At 41.1% G+C, this 12,690-nt stretch overlaps 1 protein-coding gene and 1 long non-coding RNA gene across 2 annotated transcripts in view; one reads left to right on the plus strand and one right to left on the minus strand.

The window, feature by feature from the left end:
* abca2 (ATP-binding cassette, sub-family A (ABC1), member 2) overlaps positions 1-12,690 on the minus strand; it is a 203,868-nt gene that overhangs the window by 46,395 nt on the left and 144,783 nt on the right. The window contains 7 exon segments of the mRNA XM_073466441.1: positions 467-663; positions 6,329-6,541; positions 8,257-8,437; positions 10,044-10,208; positions 11,424-11,628; positions 11,787-11,937; positions 12,184-12,374. Of these exon segments, the coding sequence (XP_073322542.1) occupies positions 467-663; positions 6,329-6,541; positions 8,257-8,437; positions 10,044-10,208; positions 11,424-11,628; positions 11,787-11,937; positions 12,184-12,374 (1,303 nt within the window).
* Positions 7,189-9,722, plus strand: LOC140996156 (uncharacterized). The gene is made up of 2 exons (XR_012178796.1): positions 7,189-7,482; positions 9,405-9,722. It is a non-coding gene; the product is annotated as an uncharacterized lncRNA (long non-coding RNA).

A 12,690-nucleotide genomic window follows, 5' to 3' on the forward strand; every position in this document is an offset into this window, starting at 1 on the left:
TACTTTTCCTTTAATTACAGTAGATCACCCAGTTGCACACAAAGCCGTGCCCCACAGGCGCACCATGCTGCATGCCCAACACGCTGTTCCAAGATTTTTGAATTTTTGAAGTGGCTGCATCTGTGAGGATGAGACTTGGTGTGATCAAGGCCTAAGTGTTTCTTCCTCTTTATGCAGAGGATGACCATAGGCAGCCTTATACTCTGCAATGAAGACCAAGCCAAGGAATTCTTTGATGTGCAAAGATGTTGGATTACTTAGGGACATGCTTTATACAGCAGATACCTGAAGTTAAACCAATTTTACTGAAGCAAGCGTAGATAGTAACAGGACAAAGAATCTTAGTGTCTTAGAGTGCTACAACTTTCTTTTCTTAAAAACTACCAAAGAACGCAATGAGAACTTTTTGAAAATAGTTGCTGGACCATAATGCAAAATTATCCTCTGGTATTAAGCCTCTGCTCACCCTGTTTGTACTTGAGGATGAGGTCCCAGATGGCCCTGCGAGCGTAGGGATCAACGCCTGCTGTGGGTTCGTCCAGGATGACAGCCCTGGAGCCGCCTACAAAGGCAATGGCCACAGACAGCTTCCTCTTCATCCCACCGGACAATGTCTGCACCAAGCTATGACGCTTGTTGGACAACTCCAGGTCAACAATCATCCTGGTTACATACACAAACACAAACACAAACACAAACACACACAGAGCAAAGCAATGTGTTAAGCGCTGGAGAGATGATACAACCATCCATATCAGTGTCTATGAATATAGCTGTAGTAGCTTCTGTATAACCTGTTATCTGCACTGTTAAAGCTAATACAATGAATTCAGTATAATGTCCATTTCATCAGTGCAACAATGGCGTTGTGTCATACTCAGCAGAGTGGTGAGTATGACATGACACCATTGTTGGTGTCATGTCATACTCACCACTCTGCTGCTCCCAGTTTTTCTGTTTAACAGAGACATCTTCATTCACTCATTTATCCAAATTATTTCATATATTCCACTGAGCTTCAATTACAGTAGTTTATAGTAAAAATGTCAAAGTGAAAGCAACCAGAAATAATGAGTTAATGAAAACTGTTTGTGTTAGAGAAGTGGAACAGGGAGCAGCAGGGCGGTGCGTATGCATTGACTCTTGTAGTGCTGATTCAATATGTCATGGGCGTAGGTTTCTATATAGATGGTCGTGACATGTCACAACCAATGTTCGAGGATTGCAAAATAGTCACTACCAATATTTGTCTGCTGCTGAGCCAGTAGTAACGTTAGTGAGTGGTAGTAGTGAGCATCTTCCAAACTGTGTCCGCTACTTGAAATGGATAAGAGGAAGAAACAGCTGAGAAACAGCGATTAAAAAGTTGAAGTCTCTGGAGGTGGAGGCTGCTAAATGTGCGAAGTTGACGGAGCTTTTTGGTGCCGGGACCAGTGACACCGACCCGCCAGCAGCCACAGGTGCTGCTGCGCCGGGAGACGAGGGAGGAGGACCTGACGATGATGATCGAGTGGAGGCAGACAGGGTCAGTAACGTCAGCCTGGGGCTGGCTCGGCTAAATGTTTGAGACATGTCCAAAACAAAGTAAAAAAACGTTTTTACATTGAATGTGATGCGACCTCACTAACTGCATACTGATGAACGCAGCTGCCGCTAATGCTAACGTAGCTGCCGCTAATGCTAACGCAGCTGCCGCTAATGCTAACGTAGCTCCTCAGGGACTGAAGTCGTTATTTTCTAACTTTGACAATCTAACATGTGGCAGCACATCAGCCCAGAGTTAAAGGGCTGTGACTGTTGGTAGTTGTGGTTGATTTTGTTCAAATATGCCGAATTGTGATATTATGGGTTATTATTGTTCAGATGATTTAGCTAAGCTAGCTAACAGATGCTAACGTCAGCGGTCTCTTGTTGCCATAGCAACAGTAAACATTCACGTGGCCTGATGAGCTGTAAACAGAGATACAAAACACAAGTAAACCTATAGCAAATAATAAATTTAATTTGCAATATTTACCATTGAATTTATTGTAATCTTTCAATTCATTTATTGTTTACTGAGGTGATAACTATCTAATAGGTATAATTTGTGTGTAAATGTGTTACTTTTACTGTAGTTTTCAAATGGCTGTGTATAGTGTTAGTGTATAGTCTTGAGCATTTTCAGGTCACAAAGATCTGGCTTTTTTGCATTGGGAAACACTAGTAAAGTGTCCTAATGAAAACACGACAAAGCCATTTGACTACCTTGTTCATAAATGATGGTGTCAGGACTTTTTTTTATGACACACACACTTTCATTGATAGGAATACTTGGTTTTGAGGAATGACCTCTATTTTGAGCATGTGACATGCTTTTGCAGGTTATCAACAAGGTTTTGCAGTTTGTACTAATTGTTTTGAGAAATGCACCAACTGTTGTGCAAATGTAAGTAATGATGTGAGAAAAACTCCACCCCGTCTCTGGTTTTGGGTTCTTCCCGTTAGTCTCGTCCCACCCCTGGTCATAACATAACTTCTGTTGTGATTTGACACTATAATGAACAAAGATTGATTGGTTGATTGCTATAGCTGTCAGTTTTAGTCCTTGAGTTCATAGCTACGTGCTTTATTTGTTAACTGCTATCAAGGAATATGACTCTCCTTTGTAGTATGTGTGAGAAAGGACGCCACGAGATTTGTGGACTTCTTCGTGGTGTCCGCTGATAATATAGTGGGCTGGTCTGGACAGAAAATGCCAGAGCTGAATTTTTGTCCCAGTCCACCCCTGGTAATGTCACTACCAAAGCTGAGACCAAACCTACGCCCTTGCAATATGTGCTTTATAAATGCACATGATTTTATGAAGAAAACTGAGAAGAAGAAACTGGTTGTTAACTATTATCAAGATTTGAATGAATAAACCGGGAAACACAAAAGAGACCATGTTGTGCTCAGAAACATTTTGTGTGGCCCCAAAGCATGACATTAAATGCATGAATTATATTTTAATATTTCCATTCCAATACATACATTCAATACTGTGCTCCCCTAACAAGCATCTGTCAGGTTAGGAATGAAAAACTTGTAGAAAGCTACTGGTTGCATGGCAACTACTGGTACCTCTCAAGTTCTGCAGGGATGATGTTCTGTCATCAATGCTAGTGAAGTATTATGGTGGACAACTCAGCATATATAGTTTATAATAATAATAAAAATAAGTGTGGGAGAAAAATCTACAGCCCAGAACACTCCCACAGGATAAGATGTCGTACGTACCCTGTATAAAGGTTAGGCCCAATAAGGTATGAATGAGGGCATAGTGACGTCCGATCTATGAGTTTATATCTCTCATTGTCTTTGCAAACTTAGCAGTTTGAAGCTGCTGTAGATATGTCTACAAAACGGCTCTCATAGGATGGCCTTCGATCTATCTGAGGTAGCAGACTTACTGTCTTCTATGCATTTTATTTCTATTCCTCACTAAGTCAGAGGTGAGAAGCTCTGCAGTAACTTTCCACTTATTTGTTGTTAAACAGATAACCATGTATGGGAGGGGTGCTTCCTGAGCTTACAGGATATAACCTGAAACTAGAGAAAGTTTGGGAATAATAACTTGACAATGGCCTCTGCATATAGTTGTGCTGTTATTTTGTTCCTCCTTGATCAGGCTTGTATAAACTACTTCAACTAATGTCATCGGTGTCTCTGAGTTTTCTTCATCTCTCGTGAATGGTCAAGTGAGCCGAAATTCCACAACAATAAGTATTATTATTATTATTATTATTATTATTATTATTATTATTATCATCATCATTATTTTAGTATAGGTTAATACTTATATCTCAATTTAATAAAGATGTTATTATGTCTGTGGCTGCTCAGTATCATATCCTCTTTTTAGTGAATATGGTACGGGGTACTTTTTCTAACGCTAAGGCATACCCGACATGAAATCATTGAGATATTATGCTTAAAGGAACTTGGGGCAGGATTTGTGAAAAAATAAACATGCATTTTAAGTTTTTTAATGCTAATGGATGATGAAGCGTTCAAAACCAAAAAGAATTAAAACTGCAAGCAGCGATGAAGGGGCCCTCGCCCCACGTACGTTGGGCTGTGGCGCCGTTGGAGGCCTGTACGCCCAGATGTGCGCTTGCCCGTTGCCTGTGGAAATGTTCTACCTACTGTAAATGGGATACGTGTCACACAAAACACAACAGTGACATCTTCAGTGACTTCCTGTGTCCAGTGGGTGGCGCTATAGATATGACACAGTATTAATGCATAGACCTATTCAGGAAAAACCCCTCTACATGTGTGACCAATTTGGTGCAGATGAGAAATTGTATGTTGAAGGTATAAGGACTTCCTGCTTGATGGCGAAGGATCAAAATAGACCGCACGGCCACACCCACCAGGAATAACGTAGGCAAAAGCTTTTCACAACTTTTCATCATCAAGGCATGAGGATGATACTTAGTGACAGGGAAGTCTGTGGCGTAAAATCTGTAGGCCAAGTTAAACAATGTACGAAGCATAGAAATGGGTTTCTACAGAATGGGAACAGCCATAAGGGGTCACCGCACTGCCACGCCCACCAGGTATATCGGAGGCGAAAGATCTTTACAACTTTTCATCATCAAGGTCTGTATTTAGTGAGTGTGAAGTCTGTGGCGTCAGATCTGTAGGACGAGTTAAATAAAGTACGAGGCATAGACATGAAAAAAATGAATGGGAAAACCCATAAGAGGGGCGTTAGGGGCGCTACTGAGATCTCGTGCCGCACATGAGGGCAGTTGTGGTACCAAATTAACGTACTCATGGGTAGGGAGCTACAAGACAAATTTGGTGAGTCTGCGATCATCCTAAAGTCCCGAAAACAGCGTCGGAAAAATGAGAATCGCCACACACCATCCAAGATGGCCGACTTCCTGTTGCGGCAAAAATTCCGACAAAAATAATTCCAGCCTAAATCCTTGAGACCCATGACTCCTGTAAATTTTAAGACAATCCGAGAATGTTTTCGCGGCCTGACCCGACGTTAGGTGGCGCTATGGAGTCCCCTGGCCACACCCACTCCCAATCATTTTGAATTCTGATGTGGGCGCGCACATGTGACGTATGTTCCGAGTTTGGTGAGTTTTGGGGTATGTTGAAGCTGCCAAATATGCGCTCGTTCGGAAGGATAAAGAAGTAAAATAAAAAAGAATCCTTACAGATACAATAGGTCCTCACATGAGATTCGTGCTCGGGTCCTAATGAGCCCACCCACGTATCTCTCCATTGCCTTGAACAGGCTGTGTGCTGCATAATGTACTGCAATTCGGTGTCCGAATTTCCCGCACAGTCCTGCGGACGTGACGTAAGATGACGCTGAATGCGTATCCTCGACGTCTTTCGACTTGGATACACGAAGAAGACAAGCGCGGTGGACCCAAACTAGTGTTTGGGTAGTAATGGATTCTGCTACGGCCAGCAAACGACCCACCACCCGGATAAACATCGGATACGCGTTCGACTCATGGAGGCAGCTTCAACTTAAATTGGGACTGAAAACAGATGCTGACATGGCTCATTTCCTAGTAACCAGGTAAGAAAACATTACAGGTCATGTTTAGAGCTTGATTTGAAAATCATATGAGATCACCGAGGACTCAGAGTGACCTAACGTGCAAAGTAGCGTTAGCTGCAAACATGTAACTTAGTCCACCGCTGTGTAACACTGAATAGTTACAGACTGCACATTTTCCACGGTCCTTTATTCTGAAACCGAATAGTTAGAAATATGTCCCTTTATATATGGGACCAAAAGCCCAACCTGTTATCCGGGAGGTGACGTTAGCAGCTGGCTGTAGCTACAGGCTAACGGTTTGTTTGTGTCTGTGTAGCAACATTAGCCGCTAACACACAGCAATCCCATATCAGAGACGATATTTCTGTCCCTCACTATGTCGTCTTTGCTTTCGCCTGTGCCTTTCAGACTGCATCAACCTTAACGGTAAATCGCTGTGCTTGTGTGTCGCTACACACAGCGAGCCGGCTTCCCGGCTGCTTCGTGTGTGTAGGGGATAAGTCATCAGCTGCACTGCTGTGAAGAGTTCATGCCTGCTCACGCACCGGCTTGTCTGATGGCTGCAGTTACCCTAAAGGCCGCAACGGCCGTTGTGTCACTATTGAGTATTATTTCTTGATCCTGCCCCAAGTCCCTTTAAATATGAGGTTGCATTCTGTTTTTATCATTGTATACCAAGCTGTTTTTATTTGTAATGTTTTATTATATCCGTCTGAATGCCACAAGCAAACGACTGACCAAGGATTAAGTGAAATGCAGTGCACTTGTACTGACTTGTCCATCTCCTTGCGTATGTCTTCTTCAGCCATGCCTTTGAGTCTGGAGTAGAACCACAGATGCTCCTCCACGCTCAGCTTGTCAAACAGGACATTGTGCTGTGGACACATGCCCAGGTTCTGACGTATGCGCTCCATCTCCGTGCGGATGTCATGACCATATATGGTGGCAGAGCCCGAAGTGGGCGGAAACAAGCCTGTCAGGATGGACCTATGACAATTCAGGGTAGGCAGTCAATAGAAGTAGCATTGGTATCAGGTAATTCAAGCAAGATCTGTATGTTGCATGCATCAATAGCATGGACCTCTGCAGCGTACCTAATGCCATCAGCATAAACTACACGACTTAATGATGAACGGATTCGGTAGCTTTTTTTAAAATATAACTGTCGACCTAATCTTAATTAATTCATTAACAGCTCACAGGTGTGCTGTGTTTTCCTCCCAGAATGCTGTTCAGACAGACAGGTGCAAGAACTAATTCACTGATTGTTGTAAGTCTATCTCCAGAGGAACCGTCAACACCGCCTCCTTGCAAAGCGTTGTGTATCTGTGCACTAAACAAAAACTTTATATGATCTCTTTTTACTTTACTGTGTGTGTTTGTGGCAGCAGCCGCTTTTTAGTTTATATAGGTTAAACATCTCAGTGTTGTCTGACGTGGTGATGCTTTATTCAAAGGAAGCGTCAGGCTCCACACAGCTGTGGTTTCTAAGCCCTTTTTTGTTGCTATTGTTTAATTGCACAAAAGTTTTGTATTCTTTTGCGATTAATTCTATAAATGGATTATTGACAAAGGCCGTTGTGTATTTATAAGTGATAATGCACAGGCTGCAGAGTGGCAGTTCATGTACTGTTCCTATCATATGCTCACCCCCTTTTCTAAATAAAACACTAACATTTACTCAGAGTACATTTTAACTGACTAACGTTTTACTTTAATTTGATAATTTGCTAATCCTTTCTGACATACTGAAAAGAGTACAAAGACATTTTATTTAAAGTCTGACCTCATCAGCTTTATTGATTTTTGTATCTGCTTATTGTGAACTTGAAGGCAGGATCACGTTTCCAACAAGTTGTAACGGGAGCAACAAAAGACTGGGAAAGTAGTGGAACACTCCAAGAACACCTGTTTGGAACATTCCACAGGTAAACAGGTTCATTGGTAACAGGTGATAGGATCATAATTGGGTATGGAAAGGGGCATCCTCGAAAAGGTTCAGTCGTTCACCTTTTAGCAGGGATGTCAAACACTTTTGTCAAACACATGATTGTGCTCAGGAGCACTTTGTAAAACTCTTTGTTTGAAAATTATTGCATCCTGTTCCTACTGACGTTTAACATGTCTCAACTTTTTGGGAATCAGGGTTGTTAAGGTCATTTTTACAGAAATAATTTGACAGATGTAAATCTCCTTGATTTTGAAGGCAAAACACTGATATATTATCACTTTTTTTTCACATTTTCAAATTCTCATAAAGCCTAAACACCAAGACTGAATTCTTTCAGACATATACTGTAACTTGAAACATTTTTTTTTTTACTTCTTAATTGACTTTGTTGCTCATTTAGTTACTACTATTAAATGTGAATAAGAAACACTTTGTAAAATTTGAAGCCATGTTTTCAGGGGCTTTTAATAACACAACTGTTCATCTGTTCATGCCAAAATCCCCTCAATATACAAGGGTTCTAATGTAAAAAACTAAATGAATCAGTGTATATAAGGTGGGATGGCATTTCTTTAAAGAGAGCTTTAACGGGGCACGTCAGCTGAAGAATAAAAGTTAAGGATGGTTACATCACAGTTGGATAACATTAACAGTCTTTTTAATATAACAGTATTTCAGTTGGACACTGATCTTCAGAGTTGACTTGTATCATCATACACATGCACAAATAAACACACTAGTCCTCCCTTACATGGTTGTGGTCTTTCCAGCCCCGTTGTGCCCCAGGAAGGACACCACCTGGTTTTCATGGAGGTTGAGACTCAGTTTGTTGAGAGCCAGTTTGCTGCCGGTCTTGTACACCTTGGTCAGTTTATCTATACACACCACCAATGGCAGGTGGCTCGGCTCCTCCTCTATGCCCCGCATCTCCTCTAGGGTTAGAATGAGAAAGGGAGAAATAAGTGTTGTAAGATATTACTTAAATATAAAAATAGAAATAAAAAAACTTCCACCTCTCTCACTCACTATGATTTTAGTTTTTGTATTAGCACTCTCTCTTACCTGATCATTTTGTGGTCACTTACATGCTGGACTAGAGTGTGTACATGAACACACACATATATTATTCAGAATGGTCAAAAGGGTAAAACAACACAGAGCACAGATGTAATGTCATCCCCCCTCGGTCCCCTGTCACCACCATTTATTTATATGACTTTTGTTAATGAAAGCTACAGTATGAGGTTCCATGGCGAGGTCCATATACAACATTGTTACAGTAAAAATTTAATTTCACCCTCCAATGGAGATGGAACTTAGTTTGTTGTGCTCATAGGACAATGTCCCTGTTAATTTCACAGACCTCACTGTGGACTGTTCCCATTGGAACTACTTTCTACTGAAGAAATAGTCTGTATAAAATCTGTTGACAAAGCACTGTGTGGATGGTCCAGAGCAACCTGGGCAATGTTTAATCATTTAAATGTAATTCTTGTGTGAAAACAAACAAAATCAATCCTATTAACCTTTAGTAAGTTGTTTTGCTCTGTTTTCTGGTATTTGTCCTAAGATAAGCTAACCAGCTGCAGCTCTCAGAAAGCTAAGCAAACAAACATATTTGGCTGGCCAATATGGGTGGGGGAAAAATTGCTTCACATAAAAATAGTGAGTCTTATCTTCTATGATTAGGAATCAATTCACATCATACATAACATCAAAAATCTCTTCTCTAAAAGTTAATATGGTGATCTTGAAGGAATGAAAAAGGAGGAACTCAACTGCAAGGGCAGTGCAGCATGTCATATCTCCCCAGCTAAGTGTTTCCCTCTTATTTTGTCAGTTTCTGTCTTGTGCTTTCTGTGTTTTATTTTGTTACTTACCCTGTTGTCTCTGTTCTAGCTCCGTCACTTCCTGCCCCTGTGTCCTTACATCCTGTGTGATTACCTGTCCCCGCCCTGATGTGTTTCACCTGTGTCTCATCATCTCACCCCCTTGTGTGCTTAAGTAGTCTGTCTCCTCCAACTCCTGTGCCAGTTTGTCCTAGCTCGTCTAACGTTCCAGCCATTTCCTAGAGTTCAGAGTGTGTTTTGATTACCTGACTTTTTGCCTGTTTCTCCGACCCTGCCTCTGCCTGACCGCTTTGGATTTGTTTGCCTGTCTTGGACTGATTATCTGTGTACCGAACCTGTTTTTGGATTAAAGTTTTGTCTTCTCTGAGATCTGTGTCCTGCATTTTGGGTCCACCCTCTGCTCGGTCGAGAGTCTGAATTGAGAATCCATTTTGAAAAAATGGGACACCCAAGAATCAGGTTGGAATAGACTCTGCCAACGATTCACACCCCTATTGATCAATATTTAAAGTTATGACATAGACAAAAGTTCTCAAGGTGAATAGAAATACAACAAGTTTCATGATTTTTAGTCAGAAGTTAAATAATCAATTAGAGTCAGAGGAGAGTGTGTTAATGTAGAAAAAGAAAATCTGCATATAAGAGATACATGGTCGATGGTAGATGCTAAATGATCATTTGTCTGTACCAGTCCTCCGCTGGTCCATCACGCACGCCTGATCTTCCTCCATCACACTGAGCCTGGCAGAACTGCCTCCACACCACGGCCAATCCCAGGTCTCAACACGTCCACTGCCTGACCAATAGGACCTCTGGAGGGGGAAGTACCATGGGCGGGGCAGCCCATACATTCCTGTAAGAGAGGGAAAACACATCTACAGCATGAGAGGAAGAATAGAGACCACCAGTTTATTTTATGTGCTGCCTGAGCAAGAACAGCATTGAAGTGTAAAAAGTACTGAGATCTTGTACTTAGCAAGCAATATATAGCAATAACACAGTGAATAAATACTCTGGTACAAGTAAAAGTCTCATGCATTTTTACTTAAGTAAAAGTACAAAAGTATTCACATCAAATTATACTTGAAGTACTACTGATGCAGAATGGCATATTTCAGAATAATGACTATGGTATTGTAGCGGACACAGCTCAGCAGGATTGCATTCCACGGCCAGGTCATCGTAGGTACATTAAAAAAAACAGTTTTTTCCCCACTTAGCAGCCATAAAACTATCATTAATGATGCAAGTCTATTATAACTTTGCCACCAGTTTTATACAACCTTGCATTTTTTTTCTGAAGCCTTTGGAAGTTTTGTTTTGTGTCATTCGGCCAGCGCCAGTTAACTGGCAAAGCCAATAACACTGGATTAATAGTGTCTGCTGGCAGACTTCCAATGCCAGACCACTGCAGGAGAAAGAGACTAACGGGACCCCTTCAACCAAACCACATGTTGAATCCAGGACACCGCCGCCCAGACTCGCTGTGAAGAGGTTCCGTCCAGTGCATTCCATTGCTGTGTATCCTTACCACGCTCTAAACTCTGGACCTGCCTGCGCAGTTCAAAGTAGGACAAACCATCTTCTTAAATTGCTAATGACTGGTTTGATGTAAAAATAAATAAATAAAGAATAATAATAATCTTACTGACAATAATTTAAGCTCCAAATTTCACATCTTCTTTCAGTACTAGTTACTAGAATCCGTATTGAACAGATTATTTCCTCCACCATTCCCCATTTCATCATACAACTCACTATCATCATTTTGACTGCTTATATATGGTAAATATTCATGTCTGATAATCATGTCATTTAAGTCACTTGTGTAAGTATTAACTAAGTTAACAAACATTTTTATTTAGACCCAGTTGTGGTTCTGTGTGTTCCTTTGAAGTGGAGAACGAAGATCAATTTAATCGAGAAGTCACACTTTGGATATTTGACTGATAACTGAAGAAATCATTGATTTGACTTCAAACTAATTAAGTAACAAACTGCTCTATTCTATCTGAAAATATATATTAAGAACAGGAGGGTGAGGATTGGGAAAGTAATGATTTCATACCTGGATGCACAGCCTCTATGTACCAGGTGAGCACACCATACACACCAGCATCGATAATGAGCATCATCATGGATAGACCCAGGTTAAAGTCATCGCCTTCTACCGGCGACTGGCTGATGGTTCGCCACTGGATGCCAACACCTGCTACCTCATACAGGGCAAAATACTTGGAGCCAAGACCGAAAGCTGTGGTGGACATCAGAGACTGAAGGAGACACATGAAGCAGTGGTTATTCACCTAGTATCATCTGGATTATTTAGGTAATTCGTCACAGTGACAAGACAAGTGGCACATTTTATAAACTGACCCCAAATGTTTTCAGATTCAAATGAAAAAGTTTGAAAAAAAAGTAAAGGCCTTACTGCAATGCACTTCTCAAAGGCAGTGATCTTATCATGGGCCACCTCCTCCCTAATGGCCACATACATGTAGGGCACATAGCTGAGGAAATAAATGATTCCTCCGCAGGCTGAAGCCAGCTTGGCCTTAGAGTAGATTACTGACACCAAAAAGCTGGAAAACAAAGGGAAGTAACATGAGATTCTTCATCATGTAGTAGTTTCATGAAATTAAAAGAGTCAAAATTAGCAATCCTCGACAAAAGCTTGACCTACACTAAGTACTGTGCCTGAATGCATCCTATGTAGACACAGACTGAGGACTGAAGATGCATTCAGCCTGTGGTGAGAGCACAGTGTTTCCTTACATCACATATCGAGAGGGAATCATGTTTAGGTGAGTGGAACTATGAGATCTCACCAGAACATGATGGTGGCCACAGCATAGATGGTGAGGAAGAGCCAGATGATAAAGGGATCACTGTGGAGCAATACCCGACCATACTTCAAGATGGCTGTCAGAGCGGTGACAGAAATGGACAGCTGGACGAAGCCAGTGATGAACCAAGCAACCCAGTGAACAGCATTGTTCAGACCCATCATCTTCATCACCTGAGGAAGTTACATGATAATGTTAATGTAGTGATAGAAGTTACATGATAGTGTCAAGTCATATAACAGCTTTTTCCCCCATGTCATCAGACTGCTGAACTCTAAGTGAAAATTGTCGTCTATTCTTAACTTAACTATGTCATTTAACATTTGCACTTTTTAGTATGTTTCTGTTTTTGATATTTTCTTTTTTTTCGTATTTTTTGATATACTTTCATTTTAATTCTATGCTGAGCCTCTGAAACGAAATTTCGTTCTGTGTTCATTTGTTGCTCACAGAATGACAATAAAATCTGTCTAAGTCAGAATCTGTAAC

This window comes from Pagrus major, chromosome 5, assembly GCF_040436345.1.
Source record: "Pagrus major chromosome 5, Pma_NU_1.0".
NCBI lineage: Eukaryota > Metazoa > Chordata > Actinopteri > Spariformes > Sparidae > Pagrus > Pagrus major.